At 37.8% G+C, this 19,860-nt stretch overlaps 2 protein-coding genes across 2 annotated transcripts in view; one reads left to right on the plus strand and one right to left on the minus strand.

Moving 5' to 3' along the window:
• Positions 1-5,986: 5,986 nt before the first annotated feature.
• Positions 5,987-7,946, minus strand: LOC126260825 (isopentenyl-diphosphate Delta-isomerase 1). The gene is made up of 2 exons (XM_049958212.1): positions 7,745-7,946; positions 5,987-7,293 (listed from the first exon to the last, which is right to left on the minus strand). Exon 2 carries the CDS (start codon positions 7,288-7,290, stop codon positions 6,559-6,561), a length of 732 nt encoding a protein of 243 aa, XP_049814169.1. The 5' UTR covers positions 7,291-7,293; positions 7,745-7,946; the 3' UTR covers positions 5,987-6,558.
• A 379-nt stretch (positions 7,947-8,325) lies between these two features.
• The window catches only part of LOC126260826 (ras-related protein Rab-8A), a 75,438-nt gene continuing 63,903 nt past the window's right edge, over positions 8,326-19,860 (plus strand). The window contains exons 1-3 of the mRNA XM_049958213.1: positions 8,326-8,535; positions 9,121-9,181; positions 9,628-9,832. Of these exons, the coding sequence (XP_049814170.1) occupies positions 8,412-8,535; positions 9,121-9,181; positions 9,628-9,832 (390 nt within the window). The 5' untranslated portion in view covers positions 8,326-8,411. The remainder of the gene's footprint in view (positions 8,536-9,120; positions 9,182-9,627; positions 9,833-19,860) is intronic.

Raw genomic sequence — 19,860 nt, forward strand, 5'->3', positions numbered from 1 at the left:
AGATATGATCATTAAATGAGATATATTGAGAAGGAAATATGTCTATTAACTCGTGTTTGAATGTACTCCCAGAATTTTAGTAGAAAGTCTATTGTGCAATGTACAGCCTCTTTCTTACAGGATATTCTACTAGAGATGAAGATTTCTGTTTGTTGCACTGACTAAACGAACACTATGGTGAATCATCCAGCTGCTCTTCCAGAATTACATTTATACATGTTTAATGAGAACATGTTTTTAGTCTATTTTGGTAATTCTACACAAATTCAATGCAGCACTCAGCCCAGCCCACTCAGATTTCTTTCAAATTTGTTGCCTTCAATGGTCCATGCAAAAGATGGAAAATGACCCTTTTCCAGACACATATGACAGTTGTGAAGGTTACAGGTCTTCAAAGCTTGGAAACCATGTGAAATTTGTGTGTCTGTCTCAGCATACATGGTTATAATTCTATTTCTAATCCAGATACAGCAGTGAAATTTGCATCATTGAAAAGCTAATGAGTTCAACTTTACATTATATGCAACTTGGTGGGTTTCTGAGAATTTTCACATTAAAGGTCACTGACCTTCCCCTTGAGTATCTCACAACTTCCAATTACTTTTTTTTAAAATTGTATTGCCCCAATATGCTACTATAAATATGGTAACTCAAGATGGCACATCAAAGACATAATCATAAAAATTTATTTCATCAACATCACTATATTAACAAAATGCACTAAGTAGCATACCGAGCCAGGTGGCGCAGTGGTTAGCACACTGGACTCGCATTCGGAAGGACGATGGTGCCATCCTGCGCCCGGCCATCCTGATTTATGTTTTCTGTGATTTCCCTAAATCGCTCCAGGCAAATGCGGGGATGGTTCCTTTGAAAGGGTACGGCTGACTTCCTGCCCGATCCTTCCCTAATCCGATGACCTCATTGTTTAGTCTCCTTCCCACAACGCACAAGCCTCCCCGTCCCACTTAGTAGCTACACATCAAGGCTTTTTCCAGAACAGCAGTCAATATTATTCTGACAAACTGGCGAAAATTTCTTGCTGTGAATGGCCAATCAGACACACTTTCATTTCAAGCAATCATAATTAAATCGTTTCATGGGTATGGCTTGTTTACTCAAACTGCAGTGCAAAGGTGCTGCAAACTTGTATTTGGTAGTAGTAGTTTGTAAAAAATGGATTTTAAGTCACGACTGTATTACCGCAGTCCATTTAAAGGAAGAGTTCACGCAAGAGTACAGAAGAATGAGGAATGTTCAGGAGCAGATAGTAAAAATGTGTCCTAAAGTATTATTAAGTGAAAAAATTTACAGTAAGACGGTAAAATCACAAAACCCTTCAACCCCTGCATGTATGCTCATCTGTGCTAGGTATGTTAAATTAAGTGAAATAGCATCAGATATTGCACTGGATTCTTTAAGTACTAGCTTTCAGTTTTTAGGTTAATCTCCTGTTTAGAACAAGAAACTTCAGTGTGAGAAAAAGTACCCAAAGCAAAAACTGAAAAAGGCTCCCTCATTGTTAGAGCACACTTATGTGGCACAACTGTAAAAAGAAGGCAGTGAAAAAAATGCATGAAGAGAAATCATAGCCCAGCTGAAAGATAAATTTCAGTATACTTACTGTTTGTGTGACAAAATTACAAATTTTGGCAGTACTTCCAAAGAGCTCAAGTATAAGAAAAACCATGAAAGATTTTTCCACTTCAGATTACATGTTATGAAGAGCAAATCAGTTAGCAGCAGAACATTGTATGATTTACCACTAAATCTCAAGCCAGATAAGCTTGTTGTGAAAACACACATTCAGTGTTTAATGATTATTATTACAGTGATCACAAAGTGAGCCATATGATGCCACAAGGAAAAGATTATGTACCTGTGAAAGAAAATGGAACTAGAGTACATAAGCAAAAAAAGCTGAGGTTGCATAGCCTTAAGGAATTGTATGCATATTTCAAAGATGCATACTCTGATCTAAATATTGAATTTTTGAGTTGCAGCCAAAGCACTGTGGTCTTGCTTATATCATGGGACCCATGTTGTTTTCTGTGCATCTCAGACCACAGTTGAAGGGTCTAAACTGAAATAACAAATGAAGTGTGAAGGGCACACATTACCACCATAAAAGCACTTGTACCATTTGTTACATTCTGTCTTAGGGTTCCAGCATCTTTCTTAGGTGCACGTCTCAACTGTCCAAGTTTGGCAAGATTGACTTATCTGTTTGTAACAAACTACAATGACATACAATTGTACGTTAACTAGAAGAAATGTAGCTCTAGAGACAATAACAAACTCAACAGACACGTTCATTGATGTGTTTGCACCACATTTACAACAGCACCTACTGTACTCAAGACCGAGCTAGGTGGCGCAGTGGTTAGCACACTGGACTCGCATTCGGGAGGACGACGGTTCAATCCCGTCTCCGGTCATCCTGATTTAGGTTTTCCGTGATTTCCCTAAATCGTTTCAGGCAAATGCCGGGATGGTTCCTTTGAAAGGGCACGGCCGATTTCCTTCCCAATCCTTCCCTAACCCAAGCTTGCGCTCCGTCTCTAATGACCTCATTGTCGACAGGACGTTAAACACTAACCACCACCACCACCACCACCACCACCACCACTGTACTCATGAATAACCCAACAGCACTCAGATGTTTAATATCACTGAAGAAGAACTTAAAAGTAATGAACATCTTTGTGCCTGTGATTTTGTAGAGAATTACTCGTTCACCATTCATGATGCAGTGCAGGGATTTCACTGGAATAATTCACAGGTTACAATTAATGTTTGGTCTCTTGTATGGAGACGGAAATACTGATGAAATATATTGTGTGACATACATGGAAACACTTAATTGTATTTCCTCCAGCACAATTTCTTAAAATTGTCACTTTCCAGCTCCAGAGCACAGTTTCACATTTACTACTTCTTCAATAGTTATGCTGCCCAATTAAGAAACAGAATGAATTTCGTGACTATCCTACAATTAGAAAGTTGTCATCCCCCACCCCATACAGCACATGAAATGAGCAGTGGTCCAATGAGGGAGAGGGGGTGGGTTGATCTTTGAAATACACACAGTCTGGTTCCAGATGCAAGCTTTCTTCATACAACAATGGCATTTAATGTACAGCAGCGTCCACAGCGGACGCGCCATACTGCGCATTTCCAGCTGAGCAGCGCAGAATAAAGCAATGTGTTCTTATGTGTGGAGGTATGTTCTGGTGTGAATGGGTGCTGAGAACAATTGATTACGAGAAATGCTGTTCAAAGCCTTGCAAGAACGAACCATTTCCTTTGACGTACCGATACTTGTTCATTGTTGCGACAGAGCGGCACAGACATACGTCGAAGCCGACCCTCGTGGTTTTGTACAGCACGGCTCAGTGCGGCCAGTGTGGACACTGCTTTACATTCAACAAAGTGATGGAACGACAAACTGCTCTCTGCATAATGACTACTGCAGTGCCACACATTGGTACACCGCCCTAGTTGGTAGCAGCTGCAGAACGACACAAACTTTTGAATAACCTCAAACATTATCCGATCTAAATATCACCAGCGGCAAAACAAGATGTGTCATGGGAGAGGCGAATAACCATCCAAGGGGGAGGTGGTGAGGATACAATCTGACCTTTCTGCGTGCAACCCTTATCTTTAAAACCACACAGATGCTGCTTTTATCAGTTTCCTCACTATTACTTTACTTCGAATATAAAGCAATGTACAAGAATAATGTTTATCTGTATGTGTACCACCAAACATATTTTCACACTATGATAATTGTTTCAGTGGTACAAAGAAAATATTCCTTCATGTGGCTTCGACTATACATCACTCTCTCCATCACGATTATGACACTGCCAAGCAGAAGCATTGATTCAAGAGTACAAGTATGATTTCAGGTGACAATAAGATTCAGTGTATAATATCTATTAACAATGGTATGGTAAAAAAAAAAGCCAAATTTTGCTTATTTAGTGAGCAGAGATGAGTCAGTGACTGCTTTGTAGAAAGAAAAGCTGTTAACAGATACATTGATTTGTTGCCTCTCTGTGTGCCAGTCATTGGTGGGTTGCATATGTCTTAAAGACTTATGGAAACATGAAGAAAAGGCCAGCTTCTTGCATCCACACACATGGCCCGTTTTCATGTGTGTTTCCTGCCATAACAGACACTTGTGTTACCAGAAGATGTGACATTCTCAATAATATGGATTCAGTGACATCATCTGGGATGATATACTTTTCCCCTGCATCAGTTCTGTTGAACCTTAACAATTTCATTGGAGACTTGTGAAGTATTGTCTTTTCATTGTGACTACACTATAAATGGCCTGCCCGGTTAGCCGTGCTGTCTAATTCCCTGCTTTCTGGGCAGGAAGGAGTGCTGGTCCCCAGCACAAATCCGCTCGGCAGATTAGCGTTGAGGTCCGGTGTACCGGCCAGTCTGGATGGTTTTTAAGGCGGCTTTCCAGCTCCCTCAATGAATACAGGCTGGTTTCCCTTATTTCGCCTCAGTTATACTATGTTGGTGACTGCTGCTTATACACTGTCCACGTACGCATACACCATAATTACTCTACCATGCAAACATTGCTGTTACATTCGTTTCTTGTGAGACATTTCCAGCGGGGAGGAGGGGTCCACTGGGGCCGAACCGCACAATAACCCTGGGTTTGGTGCGGGGCAGCAATGGGGCAAGTGGACTGCTGTAGCCTGTTGTGGGGTTGTGTACCACTGTGTGGACGAAGCCTCCCCATTGTTTCTAGATCCCCAGTTCAATACAATACACTACAAATGGTTCATGATGCCACTGGAACTACATTTTTGTACAACATTACTTATGAATTGTATTTTTTTATAATTTGTGCACTATCTTCTGCATTTTGATAGTATACTGATGCTGACAATTTTTTTGGGCATGATGCCTTTGGTGTACCATCTTGATATTTAACATTTATATTACCACAAAAACAAAGACTGAATGATTTTTTAAAATCTAGGTCAATGACCTTAGTGTGAAAATTCTTAGAAACTTGTCATGTTGCAAATCGATGTACAGCTTTTCTCATTAGCTATTCAATAATACAAGTTTCACTGGGGTACCTGGATTAGAACCAGAATTACAGTCATTTATGTTGAGACAGGTGCATATAAAATGCACAATTTCCAAATTTTACAGACCTGTAACTTTCTTCATGGTGTACATACACATATACCTCTGCAAATTGTTAGTTTTCCATTTTTATCTGGGTCACTGGATGCACCAAAATTGAAAGAAATCTACAACAGTATGTTAGAAAATCTTTCTGCATTGAATTGGCACGCAATTATCTACACGTTACATCACACATACACCTTAAATTGCCATCTTATTAATTTTGATAAGTAATAATTCACTTCTTCTAACACATTCAATAATATTGTTAAATCATGCCAACATGAGAAATTATGTACATTAAAGTCCTATGAGGGTGAGATGGCACTTACATTCTTATACACAGACTATGTTAGATAACTGAGTGAAAATACTGCCAGTAATGAGCAACACTGTCACTGCCAAGCTCAGAGGGGTGGTTGCTCATATCTTATTGCACATGCACACAATACTGCCTGTGCTGATTATTTGTGTCATCAGATCCCTCTGTAAACAATCTATGCAGTATTTCAAAACAGATTTTATTGATATTTTTCAGTGCTACTCACAATTTCAGTCATTACATGTAACTTAGTTTTCTTTTTGTCTACATTTAGCCCCCCCCCCCCAACAATTCATCTCCAGCTAAGCAAAGTCCCTTATCCCCACACTTATGTGTAAAACGTGAGCCTTACAGCAGAACTATCTGAGCTAACATGGTGACTAAAAAAGCTAGATCTTGTTATGGCCTTTCTCCACCTTCCTTTGAGGTGCAGTCGGCTTTTGTAATAAAATATTCTGACTTGTTAACTAATTTTCTGATACGAAAGTAAGAAAATTGATATCAGTTCTTTATTACTTGGGGTCATATACATCAAACTTCTGTATAAATAATAATGCAGGTAAGAAATTTAGCTGTCACAGTTTGGTACATTATGAGAAATAAATGACATCCTATTATTTAAAGGTACTTGGAATACATATTACTTGAGAATTTCCAAAAAAAAGTGTAAAGAAACATAATAAACCACAATCTAAAAATGTAAAAAAAGGTTATGTAAAAATATACAAAATAACAAAAGGCTGCCTATGGTATAAAGTCTCAAACATCACAGTCTTAAAAAATGCAACTATGTTGAGATTCAGTGTCAATACTGGTTCAATAACATTGAAACCAAGATATTCAACTACTCACTGAAGCATCCCAAGAAGGCTGTTGCATCTGCGAAGGGGGAATCAGCTTATGGGGGTGGGATAACAGTACAGGTATTTTTGACATACATGCGCATTATGGAATGTGTAACATGTCTCTGATACTCTATTTCTTGCAATCTTAGGGTGTGAAAATAGTTTTACATCCATTGAAAAACTGAACATGAGTAACTTATTGAACATTAGTGAGAACATATCTCAACAAAAGCTATGAATTGTTGTATGATCCTGGAATTGCTTGAGCTGATTCAGATTGTCCCACCACAGACGCAAGTACTTGTCAGCTATCAGATGAAACCATGGAGTCAAAGGTGTCACTGAAGACTTCATGAATTCATCGAATTTTTCTCTGGCAACATAACTTATTTCACTTACTTCTTCTGGATTGGGATTAACATCAACATCTTTGTTTAGGATTAAGATATAATCTATCTCATGTTCTCCCCATATGCCAGTATCTGCTTTGTAATGTATCCTTGTCAGATAATGCAAATCGTCCAGTGTGGCCTGTTCTGGAGGAATCCCTAACTCTTGATTTAATCGCCGCTGAGCTGCACGTCTTACTCCAATGGCCCCATCTTCTTCACGTTCCCCAGGAATGTTATGTAATGGATGACTGCAACATGCATTTGTTAGGCAGTTTGGGAATGTTATTTTATGGGAAGAACGCTTCTGGAGCAATAATTCCTTATTCGAATTGAAGATAAATACACTAAATGCACGATGTAGTAGTAAGTTTCCATCTTTCCCTACAAGGTGACAATCACGTTTTGTTGCACTGCCAACCATCCTGTCACTGTTGTCTACTAAGATACATTTATCTTCTAATGCTCTTTCCTGTGCGTGGTTTAAATGTCTTAAATGTACTGCGGTTGAGTACCGTCTGTTGCATACTTTAGCAGCTGTGTGGAATAATTTTAACGTATTCATGGCCTGAAAAAGAGAGAAATGGTGTGTTAAAATATATCACGAAGTAATATGCTACCTCAACTTAATAAAAATGACATGACAACATGACACGTAGCTTATATGCAGCACAGACAAGACTTCTAAGATGTAACTCTTAAAAGTGTGTAAATTTAATATCATTCTTTGATGTTCCTACCCCGTCCCCTGATTGACAGTTTTTGGGTGTAAACTTTTCACTAACAATAAGCTTCGCTGGAGTAACGACTATGTATTTCATTTATGGCACCTAACAGCCTACTGGTCTGCAACCTCAGCGAACGATTTACGCTATCTTAACTTTATACGATTATTGTCAGTCATCATAGACAAGACACGCATTTACATATAATTAAAATGAGTACACCGGTAAGTCAACGTAATACGAGATAAGTTGTGGAAAAGTTAAAAGCCGGTTAGAAACGAGGTAATCACTTACTTTTTGCTAAAGCGGAGAGTAGAGAGGTGAACAATGCTTAAAAACACTTCATTTAAAAACAATAACACAATTTTTCTCTAGTCAAACGTTGTCAAAAGCTGCAACACACTGCACACTTCGAACGCTAGTACTCTAAGGCTGCCTCTTCCGTCGGCTCTTTCCCTTGCCTTAAGTTAACGCTTTGGCATTGGCACCTGTCAGTTCAAAGATCCTCTGGTTAACACATGCAAAGATCATATGCCATCCAGAAAGTGATGGGACAGCAAAAAAAAAAAAAAAAAACATCAGTAGTCGAAAGAATTCTGATAATAAACCACATTTCTAGATTATAATTTCACTGTTATTCCACAAACAAAAAATAATTAACTATTCTCTCGAAATCGGAGACGAACGAGTATTCTAATTTCTCATAAATAATAGTTTAATTTTACTCTCATGAACTTAAATAATTCACAGCACTTATGCTGCATTCATTTGCAGTAAGTTTCAATGGGAGGTCATAAAAGGAAGAACACTCGATGCCTTAAAACAATTTTGAGTTGTTAAATGTCTCTGACGTTTGCAATGTCATATGTTACAAGCAGACACTGCATAGCTGATTCAACACTCAGTGACTTATAGGAGGCCATGACAGGTTGTTTTAACAGGGCATCAAAATACGTGAACAATGGCAAAGACCTACGATTACTTGTTTAAATTACTTTTGATAGGTGATTCTGGTGTAGGTAAAACGTGTGTGTTATTTAGATTTTCTGAGGATGCTTTTAACACAACTTTTATATCTACAATAGGTAAGCTATAGTCCTCTTGCAGATGAATACATAGGGTCCAATTGAATAGTAATGTATGAAAGCGACAGGTTTGTGAAGTCTTGAACAAACACTCTTGATACTGTGACGTACTGTTGCGTTCACTGCATTTTATTCGTCTGTTAAAGCATATTTGGATGTTTAGTGTAGGTTATGGTTTGTTTTTTTGACCTTACGAGTAGAATGTCAAGACGTTGACAGTTGTAATGGAAAAAAGATAAAGAGGACAGCGTTATGATCTGAGTGTATATTTTATTTTTATACTGATATTTCATATACCAGTTTGTGTTATTCGCGGTGCAATTGTTTTCAGTGAATGTGTATGATTTAGAATTCAGCAGGAGAAATAATTTTCCTGGAAAGCTTCGTACCGCTGCGTTACTAAATTTACGTGTATTAAGTGGTAGTGCAAATATAAAGCTGTCGCAGTTTCCTCCACGGTTTGGGTCATCATTTAGTTGATAACGTCATATGTTAAAATTAACTCAAAAAGTGTCTTTTTTCAATAACAGGCGTGATGTGCTGAAGAAATAGTGTGTTCTTATCCGTTGTTTTTATTGTTGACAGGTATAGATTTCAAAATACGGACCATAGAATTAGACGGAAAGAAGATAAAATTACAAATATGGTAAGTTTTGAAAGTAAGGGCATAATGATACTTCAATTTGACCTGTCCTACATAGTATAACACCTATTTCAATAGCTTATTTGATTTCATATGACAATTAATCATACATTTTCTGATATTCATTAACTGTAGTTTGAGAGAGATTGGCAGGGAAACAGTTAATGGTAGATGTGTTTATGAACAGTTCATTGAGGCTGTACACAAACCTTGCTCTGAAGTATGCACAGTAACAGAAATTAATACAATTGTGACAATTTCTGTTTGCTCACACAGACATCTAGTCACAGTGAGTGAATTCCTAGCAAATTTTAAGAGTGATGACTTCCTTTTAGGTTCACCATGTGCAATGCATCCCTGTAACAACTGTCACTGACTGCTTAACATTTTTATATACAACAAAAAACTTATTTGCACTGACCATACATTTTATAAAAATTTTTTCTCAGGGATACTGCTGGTCAGGAAAGATTCCGCACAATTACCACTGCTTATTACAGAGGGGCAATGGGTATTATGCTTGTATATGATATTACAAATGAGAAGAGTTTTGAGAATATAAAAAACTGGATTAGAAACATTGAAGAAAATGCATCAGCTGATGTAGAGAAAATGTTGCTAGGGAATAAATGTGAATTAACTGAGAAGAGGCAGGTGAGTAAATTCAGCCAAGTTGCTCAGATTGTTTACTTATTTTTTAAATACTATGGTGACATAATCTGGTAGTTAGAGAGGACTAAAGTCTGTTGGAAATGTTTTATAGATTGTAGTATAGAAGCTTATATTAGCACAGGTAATAACTTGGTATGGTACATTTATTGATAAAATTATTATTGGATTTTTTTTATTTACACATAAAGTTCCGTAGGACCAATTTGAGGAGCAAATCTCAAAGGTCATGGAACATGTCAGTACATGAAATTACAACATAAAAGTAAAATAGATAAAAATAAATGTTGATGAACCCAAAAAAAGTAAGTCCATAAGTTTAAGTAAATGCAATCAACAATATAATAAGAACCAGCTTAATTTTTCAAGGAACTCGACAGAATAGGAATGACCTATGATGAAACTCTTCAGTTTAGATTTGAAAGCACATGGATTACTGCTAAGATTTTTGAATTTGAGTGGTAGCTTATTGAAAATTGATGCAGCAGTATACTGCAAATCTCTTTCTGTGCAATAGTTAAGGAAGTCCTATCCAAATGCGGGTTTGATTTGCGCTGAGTATTAACTGAGTGAGAGCTGCTTATTCTTGGGACTAAGCTAATGTTGTTCACAAGAAATAACAGTAAGGAATGAACAGGCCTCGACAAGAGGTTTGTGAACTTACACCACTTATTGCCCAAACTGCCAGTTTCTGAGCCAAAAATATCCTTTTAGAATGGGAAGAGTTACTCCAAAATATAATACCATACGACATAAGCGAAAGAAAATATGCAAAGTAGACTAATTTTTGTGTCGTATGATCACTCACTTCAGATACCACTCGAATAGTAAAAATGGCAGTATTAAGTCTTCGAACAAAAGCCTGAATGTGGGCTTTCCATGACAGCCTACTATGTATCTGAACACCTAGAAATTTGAACTGTTTAGTTTCATTAATCATATGCTCATTTTGTGAAATTAAAACATAAGGTTTTGTTGAATTGTGTGTTAGGAACTGTAAAAACTGAGTGTTACTGTGATTTATCATTGCTTTTCTACAAGCCATGAACTTAGGTCACGTACTGCACTATTTGAAACCGAGCCAATGTTGCACACAATATCCTTTGAAATAACATTGCTGTTAGTTGTATTGAGACCATTTAGTCAACTGAAATGTTGCCTTCCCCAATCTCTATATTAGCATATGCTAAAAAATATTTTATGATGTGGACTGTAGTTATTACTTAAATTTACGCCGTTGAAAAATTTAAGTCACCAGAATGAAGTTTTCATTCTGCAGTGGAGTGTGCTCTGATATGAAATTTCCTGGCAGATTAAAACTGTGTGCCAGACCAAGACTCTAACTCGGTCTGACACACAGTTTTAATCTGCCAGGAAGTTTCAATTTAAGTTGTACTTTATCCACAGTGGGCAATGACTTTGAATATGGATTAACACCAGACTTCTACGAATATTGGGCATTCTGATTGTAATTAGTTTACCCACTTAAGTTTTATACCTTGCTTGACCAGAGATTACCGTGACCAGAGATTGTGGATTAACTCGTCAGTAATAGGAGTCTTTCTTATGGAAGGGAATGGCCTAAATGAATTATTTTTCAGAATTTTTGTTTGCTGTTAAACCATTCACTGTACTTACAGAAGTGTTATTTTAGGTCACTGGAAAAGTCACCTTCATAGTCTAATACAAATGAAATAAAACTTATCTTAAATATGTAAAAGTAGTGACATAAGCTGTAAGAGTTGTGTAAGGTCTAGGAAATGCTCATCCACTGCCGTGTTAGTTGACGTTGTAGTGGTAAGTTATTTTTTTCACCTCTTGTAGAGTCTGTCTACATCTAATCAGCAAATGATGTGAATGCAAAATATTGTGACGACTCTGGGCTGCTGTTAAACATGTAAATACCTGAGTGGTCTTCCCCCATGAACCATGGACCTTGCCGTTGGTGGGGAGGCTTGCGTGCCTCAGCGATACAGATGGCCGTACCGTAGGTGCAACCACAACGGAGGGGTATCTGTTGAGAGGCCAGACAAACATGTGGTTCCTGAAGAGGGGCAGCAGCCTTTTCAGTAGTTGCAGGGGCAACAGTCTGGATGATTGACTAATCTGGCCTTGTAACATTAACCAAAACGGCCTTGCTGTGCTGGTACTGCGAACGGCTGAAAGCAAGGGGAAACTACGGCCGTAATTATTCCCGAGGACATGCAGCTTTACTGTATGATTAAATGATGATGGCGTACTCTTGGGTAAAATATTCCGGAGGTAAAATAGTCCCCCATTCGGATCTCCGGGCGGGGACTACTCAAGAGGACGTCGTTATCAGGAGAAAGAAAACTGGCATTCTACGGATCGGAGCGTGGAATGTCAGATCCCTTAATCGGGCAGGTAGGTTAGAAAATTTAAAAAGGGAAATGGATAGGTTAAAGTTAGATATAGTGGGAATTAGTGAAGTTCGGTGGCAGGAGGAACAAGACTTTTGGTCAGGTGATTACAGGGTTATAAATACAAAATCAAATAGGGGTAATGCAGGAGTAGGTTTAATAATGAATAAAAAAATAGGAGTGCGGGTTAGCTACTACAAACAGCATAGTGAACGCATTATTGTGGCCAAGATAGACACAAAGCCCATGCCTACTACAGTAGTACAAGTTTATATGCCAACTAGCTCTGCAGATGATGAAGAAATTGATGAAATGTATGACGAGATAAAAGAAATTATTCAGGTAGTGAAGGGAGACGAAAATTTAATAGTCATGGGTGACTGGAATTCGTCAGTAGGAAAAGGGAGAGAAGGAAACATAGTAGGTGAATATGGATTGGGGGGAAGAAATGAAAGAGGAAGCCGCCTTGTAGAATTTTGCACAGAGCATAACTTAATCATAGCTAACACTTGGTTCAAGAATCATAAAAGAAGGTTGTATACATGGAAGAATCCTGGAGATACTAATAGGTATCAGATAGATTATATAATGGTAAGACAGAGGTTTAGGAACCAGGTTTTAAATTGTAAGACATTTCCAGGGGCAGATGTGGATTCTGACCACAATCTATTGGTTATGAACTGCAGATTGAAACTGAAGAAACTGCAAAAAGGTGTGAATTTAAGGAGATGGGACCTGGATAAACTGAAAGAACCAGAGGTTGTAAAGAGTTTCAGGGAGAGCATAAGGGAACAATTGACAGGAATGGGGGAAAGAAATACAGTAGAAGAAGAATGGGTGGCTCTGAGGGATGAAGTAGTGAAGGCAGCAGAGGATCAAGTAGGTAAAAAGACGAGGGCGAATAGAAATCCTTGGGTAACAGAAGAAATATTGAATTTAATTGATGAAAGGAGAAAATATAAAAATGCAGGAAATGAAGCAGGCAAAAGGGAATACAAACGTCTCAAAAATGAGATCGACAGAAAGTGCAAAATGGCTAAGCAGGGATGGCTAGAGGACAAATGTAAGGATGTAGAGGCTTGTCTCACTAGGGGTAAGATAGATACTGCCTACAGGAAAATTAAAGAGACCTTTGGAGAGAAGAGAACCACTTGTATGAATATCAAGAGCTCAGATGGCAACCCAGTTCTAAGCAAAGAAGGGAAGGCAGAAAGGTGGAAGGAGTATATAGAGGGTTTATACAAGGGCGATGTACTTGAGGACAATATTATGGAAATGGAAGAGGATGTAGATGAAGATGAAATGGGAGATAAGATACTGCGTGAAGAGTTTGACAGAGCACTGAAAGACCTGAGTCGAAACAAGGCCCCGGGAGTAGACAACATTCCATTAGAACTACTGATGGCCTTGGGAGAGCCAGTCATGACAAAACTCTACCATCTGGTGAGCAAGATGTATGAGACAGGCGAAATACCCACAGACTTCAAGAAGAATATAATAATCCCAATACCAAAGAAAGCAGGTGTTGACAGATGTGAAAATTACCGAACTATCAGTTTAATAAGTCACAGCTGCAAAATACTAACGCGAATTCTTCACAGACGAATGGAAAAACTGGTAGAAGCGGACCTCGGGGAAGATCAGTTTGGATTCCGTAGAAATGTTGGAACACGTGAGGCAATACTAACCTTACGACTTATCTTAGAAGAAAGATTAAGAAAAGGCAAACCTACGTTTCTAGCATTTGTAGACTTAGAGAAAGCTTTTGACAACGTTAACTGGAATACTCGCTTTCAAATTCTGAAGGTGGCAGGGGTAAAATACAGGGAGCGAAAGGCTATTTACAATTTGTACAGAAACCAGATGGCAGTTATAAGAGTCGAGGGGCATGAAAGGGAAGCAGGGGTTGGGAAAGGAGTGAGACAGGGTTGTAGCCTCTCCCCGATGTTATTCAATCTGTATATTGAGCAAGCAGTAAAGGAAACAAAAGAAAAATTCGGTGTAGGTATTAAAATTCATGGAGAAGAAGTAAAAACTTTGAGGTTCGCCGATGACATTGTAATTCTGTCAGAGACAGCAAAGGACTTGGAAGAGCAGTTGAACGGAATGGACAGTGTCTTGAAAGGAGGATATAAGATGAACATCAACAAAAGCAAAACGAGGATAATGGAATGTAGTCAAATTAAATCAGGTGATGCTGAGGGGATTAGATTAGGAAATGAGACACTTAAAGTAGTAAAGGAGTTTTGCTATTTAGGGAGTAAAATAACTGATGATGGTCGAAGTAGAGAGGATATAAAATTTAGACTGGCAATGGCAAGGAAAACATTTCTGAAGAAGAGAAATTTGTTAACATCGAGTATAGATTTAAGTGTCAGGAAGTCGTTTCTGAAAGTATTTGTATGGAGTGTAGCCATGTATGGAAGTGAAACATGGACGATAACCAGTTTGGACAAGAAGAGAATAGAAGCTTTCGAAATGTGGTGCTACAGAAGAATGCTGAAGATAAGGTGGGTAGATCACGTAACTAATGAGGAGGTATTGAATAGGATTGGGGAGAAGAGAAGTTTGTGGCACAACTTGACTAGAAGAAGGGATCGGTTGGTAGGACATGTTTTGAGGCATCAAGGGATCACAAATTTAGCATTGGAGGGCAGCGTGGAGGGTAAAAATCGTAGAGGGAGACCAAGAGATCAATACACTAAGCAGATTCAGAAGGATGTAGGTTGCAGTAGGTACTGGGAGATGAAGAAGCTTGCACAGGATAGAGTAGCATGGAGAGCTGCATCAAACCAGTCTCAGGACTGAAGACCACAACAACAACAACCTGAGTGGTGGTTAATTATTTCACAGACAGGTCATACTGAAGATCTTTCACTTCTGGCAAGCCGTTCTTCATTTAGACTGAGCACAGCTTTGCATGACCTATACAGGCAGGCATGTCTCTTGGGCTTGACAATACTGGTGAAGTATTGTATACACACTGATAAAAGTATTAAATATTTGATCCATGGTGCTTGCTGCTGGGATACAGCAGTCATTATATATAGTGTTATCTGTGACCAGTGATGGTTAAAGCAAACTGATTTTCACACTAGTGTTAGTGTGGAGGGTCCAAGAATTTCCATAGCAGTCACTTGAAAGTGTTAGCTAATCTCTGGTCTGATCATGCATTGCTCCATGACCCATTTGCATGTGTGCTGCTAATAGTCCTCTGGGACACTTATTTCTGTAGATTGTCATTCACAGGGGGAGGAGTCATTCCCTGTCAAATCACTACACTTTTAACTTTAATTTTAACTCGCAATCTCAGATTTTGATGAAAGTTGGCACTAAGCAAGCCTACATAGGCCTATAGATTAAGAGAAATGCCAATTTTATTAAAATCTGTTGATCTATTTTGAAAATATGACAATGTGAAATTGTCAAAAATTACCAAAAAACACTACATTGTCATAATTTCAAATTGCTATAGCAACTCTCATAATTAAGCTAAAATGGTAGGAGAGGTGTCATTTTGCAGAATTTTCCATGAATTTTCTTATGATATACGATTCAATATAGATAGATAAATTCACTTAAATTTAAATGAAAATTTAAATTTTTAATTTCTCAAATTTTCAAAAAATTACTTGTAATGCTTAACGTCATTAACACTTTCCCTGAGTACAGAAGTGGGGCTGTCATAGGTTCACATCTTTATAAAGTTTCAAAAATTCACATTACACTAAAAAGAATATTTTTGTAAAATGTGTATATTCTAGAGCAGAGATAAATAATTTACCAGTAAATAAATTAACAATTTAAACAATTATTTGTTAATCCAGAGGATTCCTCAGCAAATGAATCTGTCATTGGGACAGTCTGTAATAGGTAACCTGAAAGCTAGTTTTTGTTAAAGTTGTATAGAGAAGAAAGTAGTGCTACTAACTTGTTCTCCTGAATCTTGATGTATTATGAAGTTAATACATGAATTTTATGCTCCCAGCTACATGGTGTTGTTGTTGTGTTGTTGTGGTCTTCAGTCCTGAGACTGGTTTGATGCAGCTCTCCATGCTCAGCTACATGGTACACCAGAAAAAAGGCTTTTAAAGGAAAGAGGTATATTAAAAAGTCCTTTTCAAAAGACAGGAAAGAATTTGTCACAGGGAGTTGGGCAAACACTGTTTATTTTTATGAAAATCACGTAATAGTCAGAGTAATGCCAGGGAAGAAAAACTGTGTAACTGTGAAGGGGGAAGATTGAGATAGAACGGTAATATCTAAAAGACTTACTTTGTGCAATTTAAAAGGGACATATAAAGGTCTCAAAGCTTAATTTCCAGCAATGAAGATCAGGTTTTCTAAATTTGCAGAACTTCGCCCAAAACACTAAATTTTAGTTGGTTAAAGTGGAACACACCTGAGATGTTTGCACTACACGTCAAAATTTCATACAAATGAAATTCTAGGCTCTGTATCTCAACCACTGTTTGGCAAAGGTGCTGTGTAATTCAGCACCATTCCACTGCATTATAGGAAACTGTAGTTCTTGTCTAGGATGTGACCCAATAAAAAGAACACTACAAAGTACATTTGATGATAATGTGGTTGAAAATATCACTTTTCGACGGTGAGCTTCAGTAGACAGATGCAGCTTAGAAATAGTGCAGAAGACTTCATCTGAGTTCATTGAATTATTTTCTGAAAAACTGGCTACACTAATACTCAGATTTTCTAGCAAAGCAGGAAAGCTCTTTCCTAAATGAAATGAAGGGAAACTTCAATAAGAGTGAATGTGTTGTGTGTTACTTTTTGTGATCAAAGATGAGGCCCAGGGAGAACAAAACAGAGCACATGACTTATATAATAATTTGTCTACAGCATAAAACCATAGCTGTCTCCTGTTTGCAAAAAAAAAAAAAAAAAAAAAAAAAAAAAACTTAATTCAGTTTTTAAAAATGATATTTCAGACTGATCTACAGAAGATAATCCTTTCGGATGACAGTGCAGCCCAGTACAAGAATAAAAAGAATTTTGTGCACTTATGCTTCCACAAAGATTATTTTGATATTGAAGCAGAATAACATTTTTTGCCTCTGCTCATGGAAAGGCGGTTTGTGATAATGTCAGTGGCACTGTAAAGAGATTAGCAACAAAAGCAAGTCTGCAAAGGAGGCTGTAGGACAAATTCTTACTCAACAACAACAACAACAACAAGTGTTTGATTGGGTTGTTAAAAACATTACATCTGTATGTTTTGCATTTTCAACACTAGTACATTGAAACAGATTTCTGGAAGAGTGCTCTAGTCAGTCTGTTCCCATAAAAGGGACATAGAAGTTACATGCTTTTGTACTGATTGCATAAAGTACATCAAAAATATTGGTAAAGCCTTTTTCACACACATCAGAATCTACTGATGAAACAGTTAACAAAATGTCCAGAAAGTCTGGCTGTGAAAGACATTCATGGCTATGTTACTGTTGTGTAAGGCAAGAAATGGTGGTTACCTTATATTTTAACAAAAGACAAAGATCTTGATGAAGTTTGTTGCTTTCCTTCACACAGCAGGCCCATCACTGTCTTATACATATCGTATAAAACCAGATATTCTGTGGTTATCTGTAGATGATGATGATGATGATGATGATGATGATGATGATGACAGTCCCACTTTCATACTTACAAGGGAACCTCCCCATCGCATCCCCCTCAGATTTAGTTATGTTGGCACAGTGGATAGGCCTTGAAAAACTGAACACAGATAAATCAAGGAAACAAGAAGTTGTGTGGAACTATGAAAAAAATAAACATAATATACAAACAGAGTAGTCCATGTACAAGATAGGCAACATAAAGGACAATGTGAGCTCAGGAGCGCCGTGGTCCTGTGGTTAGCGTGAGCAGCTGCAGAACGAGAGGTCCTTGGTTCAAGTCTTCCCTCGAGTGAAAAGTTTACTTTCTTTATTTTCACAAAGTTATGATCTGTCTGTTCGTTCATTGACGTCTGTGTTAACTATAATAAGTTCAGTGTCTGTGTTTTGCGACCGCACCGGGAAACTGTGCCTCTCGAATGGGAACCGAAAACATTTGATCGCAAGGTCATAGGTCAACCGATTCCTCTACAGGAAAACACGTCTGATACATTCTATACGACACTAGTGACGGCATGTGTGTGTCACGTGACAGGAATATGTTGTCAACCCAAGTAACTTGTACACTTGGCAAATGGGTAAAAAGATTCTTCTGCCTTGCCCGATTTAGTTTGTGGATGTGATAATCGCTCCCAAAAAAGTGATGAAAACATAAGTTTGTCACATAAACTGCAACAAATGAATGCAACAGTTTCACAGTCGCTCAGTTTTCCCTGTGCTCTGTCAAAACGCGTTTTTAATGTTTTCAAATTTTTCCGTATGTAGACTGTCAAATCCTGCATATGTCCAAGCAAATCTGGAAATGTCCTGGAATTTTGGAGAGCAAAGTTGATTGTGTGAGTGCCTGAACTTTGATAATTGTCTGAAAATAAAAAAAATTGAATTTTTCACTCAAGGGAAGACTTGAACCAAGGACCTCTCGTTCAGCAACTGCTCACGCTAACCACGGGACCACGACGCTCCTGAGCTCACACTGGCCTTGATGTTGCCTATCTTGTGCATGGACTACTCAGTTTGTATATTATGTTTATTTTTTTCATAGTTCCACACAACTTCTCGTTTTCTTGATTGATCTGTGTTCAGTTTTTCAAGGCCTATCCACTGTGCCAACTTATAACTAAATCTGAGGGGGGTGCGATGGGGAGGTTCCCTTGTTAGGGAATTAGTTAATAATAATGTGAACCACTATATATAAATTTTTTTTTAAGATTTGCTTTTTGAGAAATTCAACATTTATATTTTTATTTACATTTAAAAAAATGATCTAAAACCCGTGTTGTGTTATATACTGTAGGAAAGCTCATGGGAAATGCTGCAAAATGTCCTCTCCCACCATTTTAGCTTAATTAGGAGAGTTGCCACACCAATTTGAAATTATGGTGGTATAGGTTTTTATATTTGACAACTTTACGTCACCTTATTTTCAAAATGAGTCAATGGATTTTAAGAAAATTGGGTTTTTTTTCTTAATCTGTATGTTTGCTGCCTTTGTGCAAAGTTCCATCAAAATCTGAAATGAGTAAAATTATTGTTGATTTAACATGGAATTACCCAGGGGTGTCCACCTTCATGTAGGCACACATTGCCCACCTGTAACGTACCTTTACAACTAAAAATCTTCACCAAACTACTGTGTTGCTTCTCCTTTTTAATCCGACTCATGGAATTGAATAATAACTATTACAATAAAAATGAGAAGACTAGAAAGATTAGCAGTACATCAACTTTGGCAGTTCTTCAGACTTAAAATGAGTATAATGACTGGTAACCTTGCAGTTCAGTCTCTTTAAATTATTATAATCATCATGTAACTCATCATTCTAAATGCACTGTCAAGGGCCTATCTCAACACCTGATTGTGTATACTTTCTGGTACAATTAACATCAGCCTTGTTGTATTTCTTTACATAGTATTCTGTTGTCAAAACAGATTTGTTTCGTTGTGAATCACATTCGCTTATTGTCAGTGCCCTGTGCAGTTCACCACCTGCAAAAA

Source organism: Schistocerca nitens, chromosome 5 (genome assembly GCF_023898315.1).
Source record: "Schistocerca nitens isolate TAMUIC-IGC-003100 chromosome 5, iqSchNite1.1, whole genome shotgun sequence".
NCBI lineage: Eukaryota > Metazoa > Arthropoda > Insecta > Orthoptera > Acrididae > Schistocerca > Schistocerca nitens.

Coding starts and splice junctions, on each gene's coding strand:
- LOC126260825 (XM_049958212.1), bottom strand. CDS start 7,290: ATGAATACGTTAAAATTATTCCACACAGCTGCTAAAGTATGCAACAGA.